Raw genomic sequence first — 22,104 nt, forward strand, 5'->3', positions numbered from 1 at the left:
ATCACGGCAATGAAGGAGGCTTTGAACATTTCTGATACTACAAGTACCACAAAAAGGGGTATTATGTGGGGTGTGAAAAAACTACCCATAGTTTTTCCTGAATCAGATGAATTAAATGAGGTGTGTGACAAAGCGTGGGTTTCCCCCGATAAAAAACTGCTGATTTCTAATAAATTATTGGCATTATACCCTTTCCCGCCAGAGGTTAGGGCGCGTTGGGAAACACCCCCTAGGGTAGATAAGGCGCTCACACGCTTATCAAAACAAGTGGCGTTGCCGTCTCCTGATACGGCCGCCCTCAAGGAACCAGCTGATAGAAAGCTGGAAAATATCCTAAAGGGTATATACACACATACTGGTGTTATACTACGACCAGCAATCGCCTCAGCCTGGATGTGCAGCGCTGGAGTGGCTTGGTCGGATTCCCTGACTGAAAATATTGATACCCTGGATAGGGACAGTATATTATTGACTATAGAGCATTTAAAGGATGCATTACTATATATGCGAGATGCACAGAGGGATATTTGCACCCTGGCATCAAGAGTAAGTGCGCTGTCCATTTCTGCCAGAAGAAGTTTATGGACACGACAGTGGTCAGGTGATGCGGATTCCAAACGGCATATGGAAGTTTTGCCGTATAAAGGGGAGGAGTTATTTGGGGTCGGTCTATCGGACCTGGTGGCCACGGCGACGGCTGGGAAATCCACCTTTTTACCCCAGGTCACCTCTCAGCAGAAAAAGACACCGTCTTTTCAAACTCAGTCCTTTCGTCCCCATAAGGGCAAGCGGGCAAAAGGCCACTCATTTCTGCCCCGGGGCAGAGGAAGGGGAAAAAGACTGCAGCAGGCAGCCTCTTCCCAGGATCAGAAGCCCTCCCCCGCTTCTGCCAAGTCTTCAGCATGACGCTGGGGCTTTACAAGCGGACGCAGGCACGGTGGGGGCCCGTCTCAAAAATTTCAACACGCAGTGGGCTCACTCGCAAGTGGACCCCTGGATCCTGCAGGTAGTATCACAGGGGTACAAATTGGAATTCGAGACGTCTCCCCCTCGCCGATTCCTGAAGTCTGCTCTACCAACGTCTCCCTCCGACAGGGAGGCAGTATTGGAAGCTATTCACAAGCTGTATTCCCAGCAGGTGATAATCAAGGTACCCCTCCAACAACAGGGAAAGGGGTATTACTCCACGCTGTTTGTGGTACCGAAGCCGGACGGCTCGGTGAGACCGATTTTAAATCTGAAATCATTGAACACTTACATAAAAAGGTTCAAATTCAAGATGGAGTCACTCAGAGCAGTGATAGCGAACCTGGAAGAAGGGGACTATATGGTGTCTCTGGACATCAAAGATGCTTATCTCCATGTCCCAATCTACCCTTCTCACCAAGGGTACCTCAGGTTTGTGGTACAAAACTGTCATTATCAGTTTCAGACGCTGCCGTTTGGATTGTCCACGGCACCACGGGTCTTTACCAAGGTAATGGCCGAAATGATGATTCTTCTTCGAAGAAAAGGCGTCTTAATTATCCCTTACTTGGACGATCTCCTGATAAGGGCAAGGTCCAGGGAACAGTTAGAGGTCGGAGTAGCACTATCTCAGGTAGTGCTACGTCAGCACGGGTGGATTCTAAATATTCCAAAATCGCAGCTGATTCCAACAACACGTCTACTGTTCCTAGGGATGATTCTGGACACAGTCCAGAAAAAGGTGTTTCTCCCGGAGGAGAAGGCCAGGGAGTTATCCGAGCTAGTCAGGAACCTCCTGAAACCAGGACAAGTGTCAGTGCATCAATGCACAAGGGTCCTGGGAAAGATGGTGGCTTCTTACGAAGCGATTCCATTCGGAAGATTCCATGCAAGAACTTTTCAGTGGGATCTGCTGGACAAATGGTCCGGATCGCATCTTCAGATGTATCAGCGGATAACCCTATCTCCAAGGACAAGGGTGTCTCTCCTGTGGTGGTTGCAGAGTGCTCATCTTCTAGAGGGCCGCAGATTCGGCATTCAGGACTGGATTCTGGTGACCACGGATGCCAGCCTGAGAGGCTGGGGAGCAGTCACACAGGGAAGAAATTTCCAGGGCTTGTGGTCAAGCATGGAAACGTCTCTTCACATAAATATCCTGGAACTAAGGGCAATTTACAATGCCCTAAGTCAAGCAAGGCCTCTGCTTCAGGGTCAGTCGGTATTGATCCAATCGGACAACATCACGGCAGTCGCCCACGTAAACAGACAGGGCGGCACAAGAAGCAGGAGGGCAATGGCAGAGGCTGCAAGAATTCTTCGCTGGGCGGAAAATTATGTGACAGCACTGTCAGCGGTGTTCATTCCGGGAGTGGACAACTGGGAAGCAGACTTCCTCAGCAGACACGACCTCCAACCGGGGGAGTGGGGACTTCAACAAGAAGTCTTCCACGTGATTGTAAACCGTTCTGCCTCTCATACCCAAAGTATTGAGAATCATAAGAAGGAGAGGAGTAAGAACTATACTCGTGGCTCCGGATTGGCCAAGGAGGACTTGGTACCCGGAACTTTAAGAGATGCTCAAGGAGGACCCGTGGCCTCTACCTCTAAGAAAGGACCTGCTCCAGCAGGGACCTTGTCTGTTCCAAGACTTACCGCGGCTGCGTTTGACGGCATGGAGGTTGAACGCCGGATCCTGAAGGAAAAAGGCATTCCAGATGAAGTCATCCCTACCCTGATCAAGGCCAGGAAGGATGTAACCGCGAAACATTATCACCGCATTTGGCGAAAATATGTTGCGTGGTGTGAGGCCAAGAAGGCCCCTACAGAGGAATTTCAACTGGGTCGTTTCCTGCATTTCCTGCAAACAGGACTATCTATGGGCCTAAAATTAGGGTCCATTAAGGTTCAAATTTCGGCCCTGTCAATATTCTACCAAAAAGAACTGGCTTCAGTGCCTGAAGTTCAGACGTTTGTCAAAGGGGTACTGCATATACAGCCTCCTTTTGTGCCTCCAGTGGCACCTTGGGATCTCAATGTAGTGTTGAGTCTCCTAAAGTCACATTGGTTTGAACCACTCACCACTGTGGAATTAAAATATCTCACATGGAAAGTGGTCATGCTGTTAGCCCTGGCTTCAGCCAGGCGTGTCTCAGAATTGGCGGCTTTATCATATAAAAGCCCTTACCTAATTTTTCATTCAGACAGGGCAGAACTGAGGACTCGCCCTCAATTTCTCCCTAAGGTGGTTTCAGTGTTTCACATGAACCAGCCTATTGTGGTGCCTGCGGCTACTAGGGACTTGGAGGACTCCAAGTTGCTAGACGTAGTCAGGGCCCTGAAAATATATGTTTCCAGGATGGCTGGAGTCAGAAAATCTGACTCGCTGTTTATCCTGTATGCACCCAACAAGCTGGGTGCTCCTGCTTCTAAGCAGACGATTGCTCGTTGGATTTGTAGTACGATTCAGCTTGCACATTCTGTGGCAGGCCTGCCACAGCCAAAATCTGTAAAAGCCCATTCCACAAGGAAGGTGGGCTCATCTTGGGCGGCTGCCCGAGGGGTCTCGGCTTTACAACTTTGCCGAGCAGCTACTTGGTCAGGGGCAAACACGTTTGCTAAATTTTACAAATTCGATACCCTGGCTGAGGAGGACCTGGAGTTCTCTCATTCGGTGCTGCAGAGTCATCCGCACTCTCCCGCCCGTTTGGGAGCTTTGGTATAATCCTTATGGTCCTTACGGAGTTCCCAGCATCCACTAGGACGTCAGAGAAAATAAGAATTTACTTACCGATAATTCTATTTCTCATAGTCCGTAGTGGATGCTGGGCGCCCATCCCAAGTGCGGATTGTCTGCAATACTTGTATATAGTTATTGTTACAAAAATCGGGTTGTTTATTGTTGTGAGCCATCTTTTCAGAGGCTCCTACGTTTATCATACTGTTAACTGGGTTCAGATCACAAGTTGTACGGTGTGATTGGTGTTGCTGGTATGAGTCTTACCCGGGATTCAAGATCCTTCCTTATTATGTACGCTCGTCCGGGCACAGTATCCTAACTGAGGCTTGGAGGAGGGTCATAGGGGGAGGAGCCAGTGCACACCAGCTAGTCATAAAGCTTTTACTTTTGTGCCCAGTCTCCTGCGGAGCCGCTATTCCCCATGGTCCTTACGGAGTTCCCAGCATCCACTACGGACTATGAGAAATAGAATTATCGGTAAGTAAATTCTTATTTTTGTGCATGCATTACATCTGAGCAAATTCCAGCACGTCCCATGTTTTGCACATACAATTTATTTGGTGGTGCAGAATTTTTTTTAAAATGACAGGGGTGTGCAGGAGATGCTGTCGGTGGCCCGAAAAAATTGCTGCCCATTTTCAACTTTCAGCCACTGCGTGCCGAAGACTGGAGCACCAGAAAACACTCCTGTACCTGCCCTGCCATCCCCTGAAGCAAGAGGTGGTAACAAAGTGGAATTCAACACTCTATATGCTTCAGAGGATGGAGGAGCAGCAAAAGGCCATTCAAGCCTATACATCCACCTAAGATATAGGCAAAGGAGGTGGAATGCACCTGACTCAAGCACAGTGGAGAATGATATCCATCTTGTGCAAGGTTCTCCAACCCTTCGAACTTGTCAGACACTGCCAGCTTGCGTCAGGCCATTCCCCTCATCAGGCTTTTGCAGAAGCAGCTGGAGAAATTGAAGGAGGAGCTAATATGGAGCGATTTTGCTAAGTATGTGGGAATTGTGGATGGAGCCCTTCATTTGCTTTCAAGGGTGGTCAATCTGTTGAAATCAGAGCACTACATTTTGGCCACCATGCTCGATCCTAGGTTTAAAGCCTATGTTGTATATCTCTTTCCGGCAGACACAAGAGAGGTGCAAAGACCTGCTGGTGAGAAAATTGTCAACTCAAGCGGAACATGACCCGTCAACAGCTCTTCCTTCATTTTCTCCCACAACTGGGGCTGTGAGGAAAAGGATAAAATTTCCTAGCCCACCACTGGTGGTGATGCAGGGCAGTCAGGAGCAAGTGCTGACATCTGGTCTGGACTGAAGGACCTGCCAATGATTACTGACATGTCTATTGTCACTGCATATGATGCTGTCACCATTGACAGAATGGTGAAGGATTATATCGGTGACAGCATCCAAATAGGCATGTCAGACAGTCTGTATGTATACTGGCAGGAAAAAGAGGCAATTTGGAGGCCCTTGCACAAACTGGCTTTATTTTACCTAAGTTGCCCCCCCCCCCCCCCCTCCAGTGTGTATTCTGAAAGAGTATTTAGTGCAGCTGGCAACCTTGTCAACGATCGGCATAGGAGGTTACTTCCACAATATGTGGAGAAGATGATGTTCATCAAAATGAATTATAAATTCTTCCAGGAAGACATTTACCAGCAATTGCCTCCAGAAAGTACATGGGGACCTGTGGTGGTGGATTCCAGTGGGGACGAATTAATACTTTGTGAGGAGGAGGATGTACACACTAAAAGGGGTGAGGAATCGGAGGATGAGGACGACATCTTGACTCTGTAGAGCCAGTTTGTGCCAGTAGAGATTAATTGCTTCTTTTTTAGGTGGGGGGATTAATTGCTTCTTTTTTTGTGGAGGCCCAAACAAACCAATAATTTCAGCCACAGTCGTGTGGCAGACCATGTTACTGAAATGATTGGTTTGTTAAACTGTGCATGGCCTGTTTATACAACATACAGATGGGTGGGAGGGCCCAAGGACAATTCCATTTTGCACCTCTTATTTTTTTCTTTGCATGATGTGCTCTTTGGGGCCTAGTTTTTAAAAGTGCCATCCTGTCTGCCACTGCAGTGCCACTCCTAGATGGGCCAGGTGTTTGTGCCGCCCACTTGTGTCGCTTAGCTTAGCCATCCAGCGACCTCATTGCACCTCTTTTTCTTCTTTGCATTATGTGCTCTTTGGGGCCTAGTTTTTAAAACTGCCATCCTGTTTGCCACTGCAGTGCCGCTCCTAGATGGGCCGGGTGTTTGTGCCGCCCATTTGGGTCACTTAGCTTAGACATCCAGCGACCTCGGTGCAACCTTTTGGCCTGAAAACAATATTGTGAGGTGTTCAGTGTTCAGAATAGACTGAAAATGAGTGGAAATTAATATTTTTGAGGTTAATAATACCGTAGGATCAAAATTACCCCCAAATTCTGTGATTGTAGCTGTTTTTGTTTTGTTTTTTTTAAATCCTCCAGATCCAAAACCAAAGCCAAAACCCAAAAGGGTGGTTTTGGCAAAACCAATCCAGATCCAAAACACGAGTGAGTATCCAGATCCAAAACCAAAACACGAAAAGTGCCCGCTGAACATCTCTAATACAGATATAACAATGCACAGTAACCACTGGATGTATATCACAGAATACTTGTACTAAATATTCATATAGAAGTGCAGTTGTTCTTAACTAACGCTGTCTAAACGACATGTAGAATACTTAAGTGTCCTGTAAATGCACAGCGCTGATGATACAGGCGGCTTTACAGAGGAGACAGTGCCCAGAAGTCCCAGGATCAGCGCAGCTCTGTGAAATGACGCCCAAAAGCTGACAGGGAGTGAGGGGGAGAGAGAGATGCAGCACCAGGGTGGGAACACCTGCTGTAGATGGCGCCTGGAGCTGGGGGAGGGGCTACAGGTCAGCGCCTTTTCCCCTCTGCTGAACTTCACCATCGGGTATTATTAAGCCTATAATAAACGGATTTTAGTAATTCCGACCTGTGCTTCCTGTCCCGGTGGATATAGTGGGTTCCCTGCACGGCCAGTGTCAACGCCAGCGGTGCGGTCCATCCACCTGGGGGACCCTCTTGCCTCCTCCCTGAAGTGCGGCCATGCGATCCAAGAGAGCAGCAGTGGTGATGTGTGCCTCCGCTGCAAGTACCCGGCAACCAGGGCGCGGGAGTATGCAGCGCCGCTGGGGGAGGTGATGGAGCCGCAGCACAGAATGTCAGCATGACATACACAGCATCTAGTGCCTGTGCTGCGGCCTTTGAAGTCTTCTTTCTTCTTAAAAAGCTTATTAGGGCTGCCTAGCACAGTCCCCGCTGTTAGTGACCTGCACTGCAGGCACCAGCTTACAAACTGAGCTCCAGTGCCTGGAGGCGGGGCTATAGAGGAGTCGGTGCAGTGCATCCTGGGAACAGTCAAAGCTTTAGCCTGTTGGTGCCTCGGATCAAGATCCAACTCTACACCCCGATGTTATTCCCTGTGGAATACCAGTGTACCCCGCTGCAGAAATTTGGACTTCAATCTACAACCTCTGTGTACGTAGAAAGTGGCCTTGATGGCATAAAAGACAACTGGTAATGGCTTTAGGGAACCTTTATACAAGAACTGAATTAGTAAGGGTCAGGATATATTGACTGCATGGCTGAAAATGCAGATCACAAATTGCCCATGCGTTAGGGTTGAAAAATCAAATACAACAATGCAGTTATCAACTGACCAGATTTTGAATCAAGAATCAAAACCTGGTTTATCACAATTAGACTTTGTTTGGTCAATATTGGAGGCGACTACAGAAACAATGCAATTTCTGTGGCTAGCTTTGCATATAATAAATGTTTACCTTTGCTGTGTAGGAAAACTCGAATCATACGTGAGAATTACAAATTCGGAAACAAGAAATAAAAAAGTTAATTCATTTCATGTATTTATGTTATCATAAAGTCATTCATGATACTGTTATTCTTCCCTGCATTTACCAAACCTGGTCAAATAAAAAATAAAACAATGAAGTTCGCTAATTAGGTAAAACTGTAAAATATAATGCAACTTGGGTTTTTATGTTTCCAGACTAGACTCTTTTCAAGTGAATGCTTCTAGTGGAGAAATCACAGTGGTCAATGGGGAGATACTTGATCGAGAACGCCGATCTTTGTATTATGCAACTCTGCGAGCACAGGATGGAATGAATGCCACTGGGACCACTCTTCTTGAGATCATTTTATTGGACATCAATGATTGGCCTCCAGAGGCAATAGGGACATATAATATACTTGTCAGTGAGAACATTGATCTTGTCTACATTCCAATTCAGGTGAGAAATCGGTGTGATTGTCTGGTTGCAGGTCATCTTTACTTCCTTATATATCTGCTGACATGAATAACTTACGTTTCTACTTCACAGGCTATTGACAATGATGAACCAGGCACTAATAACAGTAAGATTGAGTTTGTTTTTCTACCAAGTGCTTTCAATGGGAATTTCAGTATTGATGTCAGTACAGGAGTTATCACAAGCCCGGGCACCTTGGATCGAGAAGCTATTGATATAGAACTGAATGGGCGCATTGAGTTGACTGTGAAGTTATATGACTTGGGAGTCCCTTCTCTATCGTCTACAGTTCCTGTGACCATCAATGTTGAGGTAATGTTAGGCCTGGATCTGGATATCCTTTCTTTGCACTTATCTCATTATTGAATAAGTTCTGGGCATCAGTTTCTATGGCTCTTCTGGATAGCAAATCTGTCACATACAGTACATCTTGGACCTAACGTACACAGAGCAGACCACCACTGTGACTCCAATACTCTGTGTGGAACCGTTCCACATTGTTGTGCTCTCATCCCCTACACCCCTGCTTTGCTCCCTTGGATTTATCCTGGCACTCGGAGTGGAAGAGTCAGCAAGCCATGAGCACAGGTACTGAGGGGTGGGGATAGTATTGAGCGTCAGTGGCTCCTCCTTTGATAGCCGATAGTTGGAAACCATAGTATAGATGCTATGGTGAACCATTGATGGTTTGTGTTTTGCATATGCTCAGTCAGCGCCCATGCATGTGCAAAACACATTTGTGATTTACCATCAGGCTCAGACATCGATATGGTTAGCCATCGATAGTGAATACACTCACCATCAGCCTCAGATCATCAATGGTTGCTAAACCGTCAATGGTCAATGGCCCAACCTAGGTAAGGAAGACAGTAAGATGATTTGGTGGCTGAAGTACATTTATAAGCACAGCAATAAGGGGACCACCTTGGCTAGGGCAGTGTCACTGCACTGCAAGCTAATACGTGGAAAGTGGGTGTGAGGTGCTGGGTGGTGAAGCTTCATGTGTGTAATGCCAGTAACTCAATACAAACAGAATAGAAATTGTTGGAATTCTGTGGATGCAGACTTTTCATGATCAGATCGGATAAGAGTATACGATGGAGTAGTCTTAGCCCAGACCGTCACCCTAGTGCGGAGCCTCTAACATCTGCTATCCACTTCCCTATAATATATATGGGCTGTGGGGGGCAGGGCTACTTGGCATGAGACTACAGAGAATAGGCAATCTCCCATACACACTGACCGATATATCGGCCGATATATCAGCCGTTCTATTAAACAGCCGATATATATCGCGGGTCCGTCGGCCAGTGTGTATGGGCGATATGTCTGTGAACTCTGTCATTCACAGACATATCACGTCAGCCCTGCAGCACAGCCGACGGCCAATATATCTACCAATATATTGGCGCATCGCTGTGTGTGTACGGGCGATCAGCCGACTGTCCATACACATGCTGTGGCAGCCGACGGTGATTGACAGTTGAACTGGGCGGGCGTGTGTACTCACATAATGCTCCTTACACATATGCCGAACACTATTGCACAACCAAGACACACACACACAGCACTCACATGGCCGCTAACACTTGTGACCTCTGCCTCTGCTTGGATACAGATGTATCCTCATAAATCTTGCCTCCATGCGCCATGCAGCAGGAGATGCCTGGCGTGAATCAACTGGCAGCTCTGCTAACATCGGGTGCCTATTTTGATGAAAAATGCATCTTATTTGCACTGCTATGTGGCTAGGATGCACAAGCAGCGACTGTGGCTGTATCTGCATACGAAATGCTACACACAGAATATTGGCATGCCGCATATCATTTTAATCAGCAGAAGCTGCTTGTGCCCCTAGGCATACCAGATGCCCTAGGCAATTGCCTAGTTTGCCTATGCCTAGGGCCGGCTCTGCCCATTCCACCAGGTACCAGATAATTTACAGTATGTGTGTATGACAGTCACAGGTGTGACATACAGTGGAATAACGTACAAGTAATATGTTGTATTTATTTTCTTACCTTTCAGGATTTAAATGATAATGAACCAATTTTTACTGAAATCGAGTACAAATTTTTTGTTAATGAAAGTGAAAAAGGTAAGGCTTTTACTAAAACACAACTGAAATTCCGAAGTAAAATCATTCCTGCTTTTCTGTAACCACCTGGAGACTCAAAAATTACTGGGGAGTCCCCGGGCTCCCAGAAGAGTGGGTGGTCCTCTCGCACCCACCCACTTCCTAGGGAAGTGGTCCAGATGGGGAGCATATGGATGGGAATTGTGGGTCAATATGACATGATTCTATGAGAATCACCTAATTTTGGCACTGCTCCATCATCATGAACCCATGATTGCCTGGACTGGTTGTGGTAATTATGGGAGAATAAACAGTAAAAGTCACAACATTAACCAGGCAGCGTGAGGTTTTCTTGTCTTACATTGCATGGTTACCGACTTTCTGGTTGCCCCTCTGGGAGAGAAAAGCTAGGTCATCACAGGTGGAAGGTGTGTGTGTGTGTGTGTGTGTGTGTGTGTGTGTGTGTGTGTGTGTGTGTGTGTGTGTGTGTGTGTGTGTGTGTGTGTGTGATGCATCATAGGGGGTGGGGTGGGAGCAGGGAAAGTCATAGGAGGCTGCATGGAATAGATCAGCATATTTAATTTGACAGTACTGGTCCCAGTCATGAACTGTTTGGGTATGTTGGCAGTGGCACTTGTACCTGTAGTGCCTCGAAAAACGCTGTTAAAAAACCCACACCCATACAAAACCCACACACACTGTGGAAAAATATTTTATTAAAATAAAACCTTTCAGAAACCCAGGAGATACCACAGGAGCAGAATGTGTCATCTATGTGTTTTTACAGAAGTGGACCCCCACTATAGATTTAGGTGAATAAAGGGGTTGGTAAAAGTCTGGTCTAGTATCTACTCTCGTACTGAGGGTTGGTCCTTTACCCTGGCATGGAGTGGGTATGAGGCTTGGTCTGGCTGGAGGCCGGGAGCAGCCTGAAGCCCGAGGTGTTATGTGCCCCTGGTGCTGGAAGAGCCAGGGGTGCCTGAAAATGCATTGGTGATCTGCCACACCACGCACTAGTATGGCCCTTTTGCACTGAGCACCTTATCCTTCCTTTTGGCTAGGGCAAGGATAATTTTTACTTTTCCCCCGGCCTTCGGGCTGGGGCTTATTTATTTATTTATTTATTAATTCACGTGTGTTGCACTTTTTTGCACTACACTGCACTTTTTTGTGTTTTTTTGTGTGTGTTTGTCACAGTTTTGTTGGGGTTTATGTGAGACCCTTATGGGCCACCCTCTCCCCTAGTTGTTGAGGCCCTCTCCTTTTGGGGAGGGCTGGAGACTGTTTCATTCCCCAGGGGGAGCTTCGGCCAACCCTGAGCATACTCGAGGGTCCCTCTGCACTTCGGCAAAGAGGGACCCACAGACCCTTTTTCCCTCAGTCGGCCTTTTGGCTCTGAGGGTCTGGGGAGTAACGGTGCCCTTCTCCTTTTGGAGAGGGTCCAAGTACCTACGCCCCCAGCACGTTTTTTTTTTTTGCACAGACCACTGGGTGATGAAGCCATGCACCTCAGGCTTCAAGTAAAAAAAAAAAAAAAAGGATGGTAAAAGTAGGTTCTGGGTTTTGAGTGTTAATGTTAAAAAATAAATATTTTTTGTGGGTCTGTGTAGTTTTCACCTCCACAGTTGCTTCCTAATACTTATATCTAATCTTGTGATATAACAAGATATTTAACAGTGACGTGTCAGAGATGAAAGCATTAATTAAAGTCTCTTTATTATTCTGTCTTCCAGGGGCCTATGTTGGGAGTCTTAATGTCAGTGATCATGACCAGACTGAAATAAACAATCGTGTTAGCTTCCGTATTTCACAAGGTGGATCTGGGAATTTTATCATACGTGGAAGGAAAGAGGCCTTAGGCCAATACCTTGGTGAACTGTCTTTAGATCCTGAAGTAGAGCTGGATTATGAACTTCTGACAAGTTATACTCTGATCGTAGAAGCTCAAGACAATGGGATCCTGGGAGTTAGTAACACTGCATATGCAACTGCCTTTGTACAAGTGCTAGATATTAATGATGAGCCACCATCTATACTGCCTTCGTCTCTGGCAGACCTCCATGTCTTTGAGAATACCACAAGTGGACCACAAAAGATTGCAACACTAATAGCAACTGACCCTGATACCATTCATTTGCTGGAATTCCAACAACTGTCCATGCAGTGCTTCAAGAATAGGGAGGATGCGGGCAGCATTTGCTATGAGTGGCTGTGGCTGGCACCTGATGGACAGTTATTTGTGAATCAAACTGAAGAAGTGGATTATGAGATTTGCGATCTGATGGTGATGTTACTACGTGTAGAGGACAAGCTGACAGTTCTTGGGGACAGATACAGCAAGAATGGTATCGCTAGATATTCTCTTCTAGACTTCATTCATGAAATTATTCTCAAATTTACAATGTTAATATTAGACCAAGGGGTGAATGTAATAGTGTCTGAGTTACCGGAAGTGCGGGCTCAGGCAACCCGGACCCTATTACATTTACCCCCAGGTCATAGAATAACTTGAATTTGCTACACTCATAGTAAAATATTCACACACATATACAGATCATTCCATGTCAACATAACCAAAGCAAATTACTTAAAATTTTGTTTCTACAGCAGGTTACATTGGTTTCCACTGGGAAACATCGGGGGTGTAGAGTGGATCTTGATCCAGAGGCACCAACAGACTAAAGCTTTAGGCTGTCCCAGGATGCATAGGGGCCTCCTCTATAACCCCGCCTCCAGGCACTGAGAGCTCAGTTTCAGTTGGTGTCTGCAGCAGCAGGTCACTTAAATGGTGGGCTGCACTGGGCAGCCCTGAAAAAGCTTTTTCTGACAGAAAATTTCTTAAAAACTGGGCTGTCAGCGCTGTATGTCTGTGTGAAATTCAGCGCTGCAGCTCCATCACCTCCCAAGTGGCATTGCATACTCCCGCTGGCTCAGTTCCCGGGTACTTGCAGCGGAGGCGCTCCGGCTTAGGCACACAGTCACAGAAGCTCTCCTGGTTCGCGTGGCTTCTACGGGGAGGCTGTAAGAGGGTCCCCCAGACAGGACCCGCCATTAAATCGCGTTCCGTCTACAACCTAGTGAGACAAGTTGCGGTGCTGGCGTGAACACTGTCACCGAGCATGGACCCCACTAGACCACCGGGGCATATTAAGTACAGGTCGGGTGTACTAACACCCCATTTAATAAGGCTAACAGTACCCGGGGTGGAAGTCCAGCATAGGAGAGCTAGGGCTTGACCTGTAGCCCCTCCCCTGGCCAAGGGCACCATCTACTGCAGATTTCTCATCCTGGAACTGCCTCACACTCTCCCTCACTCCCTGACTGAGACGCTGGGCGCCATCTTATGAGCATAGCTGCGGCTGGTCTCCGGGACTGCAGGGCAAGGTCTCCCTTGTAAAGCCACCTGTATATATCACTGTGCCTTTACAAACACTTGAGTATTCTATATGTTTTTATACAGACAGCGTTAGTTAAGAAAGAGTGTACCTATGGCAGAATATATTGTACGAGGATTCTGATATATACCACCGGTCTAGGACCGCGTTGTGTTTGTGTATGTATATATATATATATATATATATATATAATATTTATACTAGTCCAGTGCAGCCTTATTGTTGTAATAATTTCTGCATTGCCTGTGACTGTGTGTGCCTGTATCTGCTGTGTGGTTTCACTCTCAGTGTTTCCCAGATATAACTGTCACTATATTCTGTACCATAAGGGGCTAGGTGCATCAGGGTCCGCTAATATAGTTTGTCACAGTATTTATCCAATGCCGATATTCTACTGTGTACTCAGTCACATTATACCGGATTTATTCGCAGGTGTTGTGTACTGTGTATTCAGTCACATACTAACGGATTTTATTCGCAGGTATTGTACTCTGTTTGGCTTTATCGTACTAGGGGCCTAATTCAGACCTGATCGTAGATGTGCTAAATTTATCACATCTATGATCAGCTTCTCTGACATGCTGGGGGATGCCCAGCACAGGGCTAGTCCACCCCGCATGTCAGGCCTTACCCCGCCGCACAAGTACAAATGCATCGCATAACAGCGATGCTTTTGCACTTGAAGAGTAGCCCCCTACCAGCGCAGACCCTGTGCACTGGCAGGGAGCTACTCATTGCTGTGGGGGTTGCAGCGGCTGCGTGTGACATTGCGCAGCCACTGCGGCCCGCCCCCTGCATGGTCCGGGCATGCCTGCGTTGCCCAGACTGCGCCCCTAAAACGGCGGTCAAATGCCGCCGGCCCACCCCCTCCCACCCAGCGACCTCCTCTGCCTGTCAATCAGGCAGAGGCAATCGCAGGGCTGAGATAGCCGTTGGCTTTCTGGCATGCGCTGGCACACTGCAGCGCCAGCGCATGTGCAATTCAGACCTGATCGGCTACTGTACGAAAACGCACAGCACCGATCAGGTCTGAATTAGGCGCTAAGTCGCTCTGTTGTTGCATTTATATACAATGTCTAACAAAAAGGGCAGTAAGTCGGTGGACGCTCCTGCAACATGCAGAGCATGCTCCAAGGACTTACCAGAGGGGGAAGCTGTGTATGATGGTCTGTGTACTATGTGTCATATACCTGCTAGTCAGTCCACTGCTTCTGTAGCCAATCAGGAGCCACCCTGGGCTGCATTCACAATCCTACTGAGTACTCTGATGGAACACCTTACGCCCCCTATGGGACCACCTATGCCATTACAGCCACATATTGGTTAGACATAAGTCTACTCCAGGTCACTCCTGTGTCTCTGGGTCATCTAAGCGGGCTGCTTCCTCCTCACAATCCACGAACCTCTCTGATGTTTCATCTGAAGAGGAAGGGGAGCATACGGTCCTGTCAGATACTGAATCTAGTGTTTCTGATGAGGATTCTCCAGATTGATGTCCCTGCCCTTGTGGTTGCTACAAATCACTGATGAGGAGGATTCCACTACTGTGGCTAAGGAAACTGATATGTTTCAACGGTAGAAGGTGATTAAAAATCTGTTGCCCCATTCTGACCATTTGGTGGACATCAGGCAGGAACCCTGGTCTACTCCAGGGAAGACATTCCCTATGTCTAAACAGGCCTTGGCTCGCTATCCTCTCCCTGCAGTTCTGTAACTAGAGATGAGCGGGTTCGGTTCTCCGAGATCCGAACCCCCCCCGAATTTCACCTATTTCACACGGTTCTGAGGCAGCCTCGGATCTTCCTGCTTTGCTCGGTTAACCCGAACGCGCCCGAACGTCATCATTCCGCTGTCTGATTCTCGCGAGATTTGTATTCTATATAAAGAGCTGCGCGTCGCCACCATTTTCACTTGTGCATTGGAGATTGAACGGAGAGGACGTGGCTGCGTTCTCTCCCTGAAAAGCTCCGTAATCTGTGCTCAGTGTGCTGCAAATATCTGTGCTCAGTGTGCTGCAAATATCTGTGCTCAGTGTGCTGAAAATATCTACGTTCTCTGCCTGAAAACGCTCCATATCTGTGCTCAGTGTGCTGCAAATATCTGTGCTCAGTGTGTTTTATTGTGGGGACTGGGGACCACCAGTATAATAGTAGTACAGTACAGTAGGCCATTGCTGTATCTTGCAGCTCTGTGTCACTGCAAGTATCCATTCCATATCTGTGCTGCATTTTTGTGAGCAGTATATATAGTATTACAGTGCAGCATTTTGGTGACCAACAGTATATAGTTGTACAGTAGGCCATTGCTGTATCTTGCAGCTTTGTGTCACTGCAAGTATCCATTCCATATCTGTGCTGCATTTTTGTGAGCAGTATATATAGTATTACAGTGCAGCATTTTGGTGACCAACAGTATATAGTTGTACAGTAGGCCATTGCTGTATCTTGCAGCTCTGTGTCACTGCAAGTATACATTCCATATCTGTGCTGCACTTTTGTGAGCAGTATATATAGTATTACAGTGCAGCATTTTGGTGACCAACAGTATATAGTTGTACAGTAGGCCATTGCTGTATCTTGCAGCTCTGTGTCGCTGCAAGTATCCATTCCATATCTGTGCTGCATTTTTGTGAGCAGTATCTAGTAGTACAGTGCAGCATTGTGGTGACCAGTATACTACAGTACAATAGTCCAGTGCTGTTCTCGCTGCTCAGTGTCATTTCTCCGTAGTATCATCAGTGCTCAGTAAAATCAGTGCACAGTATAATCAGTGATTGATAAGTATAATCAGTTCTCAGTATAATCAGTGCCCTGTTAGACGTGCGCCCGTTTTCCGCCATTAGTGCATTGGGATTTAGACAATTGATGAAGTTATTGTGTCCCCGGTACAAAATCCCATCTAGATTCCACTTCACTAGGCAGGCGATAATGAGATTTTACCAAATAATATCAGTGATTTATAATTAATTATTAATTACAGTGATCTTGCCAAATGATTCCAGTGATTTTGTCATTTTCTTCCAGTGATTTGGAACAATAATACCATTGATTAGAACAAATAATTCCTGTGATTTTGTAATTTTCTTCCAGTGATTTGGACCAAGAATACCATTGATTAGAACGAATAATTCCTGTGATTTTGTCATTTTCTTCCAGTGATTTGGACCAATAATACCATTGATTAGAACAAATAATTCCTGTGATATTGAGGTGTTTGTGTCGCTTAGCTTAGTCATCCAGCGACCACAGTGCACCTCTTTTTCTCTTTTCTTTGCATCATGTGCTGTTTGGGGACTATTTTTTAAGTGCCATCCTGTCTGACATTTCCGTATATGTCCAGTGGTACTGCCATTTGATTTAATTCCCGACATTACTGCCATATAATTCCAGTGATTTTGTAATTTTCTTCCAGTGATTTGGACCAATAATACCATTGATGTGTGTGCCTGTATCTGCTGTGTGGTTTCACTCTCAGTGTTTCCCAGATATAACTGTCACTATATTCTGTACCCTAAGGGGCTAGGTGCATCAGGGTCCGCTAATATAGTTTGTCACAGTATTTATCCAATGCCGATATTCTACTGTGTACTCAGTCACATTATACCGGATTTATTCGCAGGTGTTGTGTACTGTGTATTCAGTCACATACTAACGGATTTTATTCGCAGGTATTGTACTCTGTTTGGCTTTATCGTACTAGGGGCCTAATTCAGACCTGATCGTAGATGTACTAAATTTATCACATCTATGATCAGCTTCTCTGACATGCTGGGGGATGCCCAGCACAGGGCTAGTCCGCCCCGCATGTCAGGCCTTACCCCGCCGCACAAGTACAAAAGCATTGCATAGCAGCGATGCTTTTCCACTTGAAGAGTAGCTCCCTACCAGCGCAGCTCCTGTGCACTGGCAGGGAGCTACTCATTGCTGTGAGGGTTGCAGCGGCTGCGTGTGACATTGCGCAGCCACTGCGGCCCGCCCCCTGCATGGTCCGGGCATGCCTGCGTTGCCCAGACTGCGCCCCTAAAACGGCGGTCAAATGCCGCCGGCCCACCCCCTCCCACCCAGCGACCTCCTCTGCCTGTCAATCAGGCAGAGGCAATCGCAGGGCTGAGATAGCCGTTGGCTTTCTGGCATGCGCCGGCACACTGCAGCGCCAGCGCATGTGCAATTCAGACCTGATCGGCTACTGTACGAAAACGCACAGCACCGATCAGGTCTGAATTAGGCGCTAAATCGCTCTGTTGTATTTATATACAATGTCTAACAAAAAGGGCAGTAAGTCGGTGGACGCTCCTGCAACATGCAGAGCATGCTCCAAGGACTTACCAGAGGGGGAAGCTGTGTATGATGGTCTGTGTACTATGTGTCATATACCTGCTAGTCAGTCCACTGCTTCTGTAGCCAATCAGGAGCCACCCTGGGCTGCATTCACAATCCTACTGAGTACTCTGGTGGAACACCTTACGCCCCCTATGGGACCACCTATGCCATTACAGCCACATATTGGTTAGACATAAGTCTACTCCAGGTCACTCCTGTGTCTCTGGGTCATCTAAGCGGGCTGCTTCCTCCTCACAATCCACGAACCTCTCTGATGTTTCATCTGAAGAGGAAGGGGAGCATACGGTCCTGTCAGATACTGAATCTAGTGTTTCTGATGAGGATTCTCCAGATTGATGTCCCTGCCCTTGTGGTTGCTAAAAATCACTGATGAGGAGGATTCCACTACTGTGGCTAAGAAAACTGATATGTTTCAACGGTAGAAGGTGATTACAAATCTGTTGCCCCATTCTGACCATTTGGTGGACATCAGGCAGGAACCCTGGTCTACTCCAGGGAAGACATTCCCTATGTCTAAACAGGCCTTGGCTCGCTATCCTCTCCCTGCATTATGTAACTAGAAATGAGCGGGTTCGGTTCTCCGAGATCCGAACCCCCCCGAACTTCACCTATTTCACACGGTTCCGAGGCAGCCTCGGATCTTCCCGCCTTGCTCGGTTAACCCGAACGCGCCCGAACGTCATCATCCCGCTGTCGGATTCTCGCAAGATTTGTATTCTATATAAAGAGCCGCGCGTCGCCGCCATTTTCACTTGTGCATTGGAGATTGAACGGAGAGGACGTGGCTGCGTTCTCTCCCTGAAAAGCTCCGTAATCTGTGCTCAGTGTGCTGCAAATATCTGTGCTCAGTGTGCTGAAAATATCTACGTTCTCTGCCTGAAAACGCTCCATATCTGTGCTCAGTGTGCTGCAAATAGCTGTGCTCAGTGTGCTTTATTGTGGGGACTGGGGACCACCAGTATAATAGTAGTACAGTAGGCCATTGCTGTATCTTGCAGCTCTGTGTCACTGCAAGTATCCATTCCATATCTGTGCTGCATTTTTGTGAGCAGTATATATAGTATTACAGTGCAGCATTTTGGTGACCAACAGTATATAGTTGTACAGTAGGCCATTGCTGTATCTTGCAGTTTTGTGTCACTGCAAGTATCCATTCCATATCTGTGCTGCATTTTTGAGAGCAGTATATATTGTATTACAGTGCAGCATTTTGGTGACCAACAGTATATAGTTGTATAGTAGGCCATTGCTGTATCTTGCAGCTCTGGGGTAAATTTACTAAGCTGGGAGATTTTTAGAACTGGTGATGTTGCCCATGGCAACCAATCAGATTCTACTTACCATTTATCTAGCTGCTTCTAGCAGATAATAGATATAATCTGATTGGTTGCTATGGGCAACATCACCAGTTCTAAAAAATCTACCACCTTAGTAAATTTACCCCTCTGTGTCACACCAAGTATCCACTCCATATCTGTGCTGCATTTTTGTGAGGAGTATATATAGTATTACAGTGCAGTATTTTGGTGACCAACAGTATATAGTTGTACATTAGGCCATTGCTGTATCTTGCAGCTCTGTGTCACTGCAAGTATCCATTCCATATCTGTGCTGCATTTTTGTGAGCAGTATATATAGTATTACAGTGCAGCATTTTGGTGACCAACAGTATATAGTTGTACAGTAGGCCATTGCTGTATCTTGCAGCTCTGTGTCGCTGCAAGTATCCATTCCATATCTGTGCTGCATTTTTGTGAGCAGTATATAGTAGTACAGTGCAGCATTGTGGTGACCAGTATACTACAGTACAATAGTCCAGTGCTGTTCTCGCTGCTCAGTGTCAGTTCTCCGTAGTATCATCAGCGCTCAGTAAAATCAGTGCTCAGTATAATCAGTGATTGATAAGTATAATCAGTTCTCAGTATAATCAGTGCGCTGTTAGACGTGCGCCCGTTTTCCGCCATTAGTGCATTGGGATTTAGACAATTGATGAAGTTATTGTGTCCCCGGTAGAAAATCCCATCTAGATTCCACTTCACTAGGCAGGCGATAGCGAGATTTTACCAATTAATATCAGTGATTTATAATTAATTATTAATTACAGTGATCTTGCCAAATGATTCCAGTGATTTTGTCATTTTCTTCCAGTGATTTGGACCAATAATACCATTGATAGGAACAAATAATTCCTGTGATTTTGTCATTTTCTTCCAGTGATTTGGACCAATAATACCATTGATTAGAACAAATAATTCCTGTGATATTGAGGTGTTTGTGTCGCTTAGCTTAGCCATCCAGCGACCACAGTGCACCTCTTTTTCTCTTTTCTTTGCATCATGTGCTGTATGGGGACAATTTTTTTAAGTGCCATCCTGTCTGACACTTCCGTATATGTCCAGTGGTACTGCCATTTGATATAATTCGCGACATTACTGCCATATAATTCCAGTGATTTTGTAATTTTCTTCCAGTGATTTGGACCAATAATACCATTGATTAAAACGAATAATTCCTGTGATTTTGTCATTTTCTTCCAGTGATTTGGACCAATAATACCATTGATTAGAACGAATAATACCTGTGATTTTGTCATTTTCTTCCAGTGATTTGGACCAATAATACCATTGATTAGAACAAATAATTCCTGTGATTTTGTAATTTTCTTCCAGTGATTTGGACTAATAATACCATTGATTAGAACAAATAATTCCTGTGATATTGAGGTGTTTGTGTCGCTTGGCTTAGCCATCCAGTGACCACAGTGCACCTCTTTTTCTCTTTTCTTTGCATCATGTGCTGTTTGGGGACTATTTTTTTAAGTGCCATCCTGTCTGACACTTCCATATATGTCCAGTGGCACTGCCATTTGATATAATTCCCGACATTACTGCCATATAATTCCAGTGATTTTGTCATTTTCTTCCAGTGATTTGGACCAATAATACCATTGATTAGAACTAATAATTCCTGTGATTTTGTCATTTTCTTCCAGTGATTTGAACCAATAATACCATTGATTAGAACGAATAATTCCTGTGATATTGAGGTGTTTGTGTCGTTTAGCTTAGCCGTCCAGCGACCACAGTGCACCTCTTTTTCTCTATTCTTTGCATCATGTGCTGTTTGGGGCCAATTTTTTTAAGTGCCATCCTGTCTGACACTGCAGTGCCACTACTAGATGGGCCAGGTGTTTGTGCCGCCCTCTTGGGTCGCTTAGCTTAGTCATCCAGCGACCTCGGTGCAAATTTTAGGACTAAAAATAGTATTGTGAAGTGTGAGCTGTTCAGAATAGACTGGAAATGAGTGGAAATTGTGGTTATTGAGGTTAATAATACTATAGGATCAAAATTACCGCCAAATTGTATGGTTTAAGCTGTTTTTGAGGGTTTTTAAAAAAAAAAAACCACCCGAATCCAAAACACACCCGAATCCGACAAAAAATTTTCAGGGAGGTTTTGCCAAAACGCGTCCAAATCCAAAACACGGCCGCGGAACCGATCCCAAAACCAAAACCCGAAAAATTTCCGGTGCACATCTCTATATGTAACAAGTGGAAAAATTCACAGCCGGTGGATTCTCATGTCACCCGCTTAGTGGTGTCATCCACTCTGCCTGTCACCACTGTCACTTCACTGAAAGAACCAACAGATAAGCGTTTTGAGGGATGCCTGAAATCTATATTTACTCTCTTACTCTGTACATAGACCCACTATTGTGGCCTCTTGGGCTGCAAAAGATATTGAGGTGTGGGTTCAGGCACTGGAGGAAGAGCTGCCCCAGGATATATCTGACAATGCCAGACAATACCTGTCTCACATTACCACAGCCGCCTATTACATTCAGAAGTCGTCCTCTGAGGCGAGTGTGTTGGCAGCCAAGGCGTCAACTACATCTGTCCTGGCTCGCCATATTCTGTGGTTGAGGCCATGGAAGGTGGACCTAGACTCCAAAAAGACCTTGGAGGCGCTCCCCCTTTAAGGGGGACATTTTGTTTGGGGAAAATCGAAATAAAATTTTGTCTGAATTAGCGGCTGCTAAGACTGCCTTTCTTCCAAATACTAATCCTTCTGCACAGAAGGCAAAAGATACCACTTTTCGTTCCTTTCAGCCTCAAGGGTGTTATGATTCCCGAACTCCAGACCAGAGGAGATCTTATGGCAGAGGTCTGAGTACAGGGAAGATCTGCTGGTAGTGGGAGCAGGAGAGCCTAGTAACCCCTGGCGCCCTAACTCCGTTGTCTCGCCCGT

At 46.1% G+C, this 22,104-nt stretch overlaps 1 protein-coding gene across 1 annotated transcript in view; it reads left to right on the forward strand.

Annotated features, from left to right (window-relative positions):
• The window catches only part of CDHR2 (cadherin related family member 2), a 314,955-nt gene that overhangs the window by 136,554 nt on the left and 156,297 nt on the right, over positions 1-22,104 (forward strand). The window contains exons 12-15 of the mRNA XM_063927912.1: positions 7,784-8,027; positions 8,118-8,357; positions 10,074-10,143; positions 11,856-12,467. Coding sequence (XP_063783982.1) covers positions 7,784-8,027; positions 8,118-8,357; positions 10,074-10,143; positions 11,856-12,467 — 1,166 coding nt within the window. The remainder of the gene's footprint in view (positions 1-7,783; positions 8,028-8,117; positions 8,358-10,073; positions 10,144-11,855; positions 12,468-22,104) is intronic.

The sequence above is a fragment of the Pseudophryne corroboree genome, chromosome 6 (genome assembly GCF_028390025.1).
Source record: "Pseudophryne corroboree isolate aPseCor3 chromosome 6, aPseCor3.hap2, whole genome shotgun sequence".
In the NCBI taxonomy this organism is placed as follows: Eukaryota; Metazoa; Chordata; class Amphibia; order Anura; family Myobatrachidae; genus Pseudophryne; species Pseudophryne corroboree.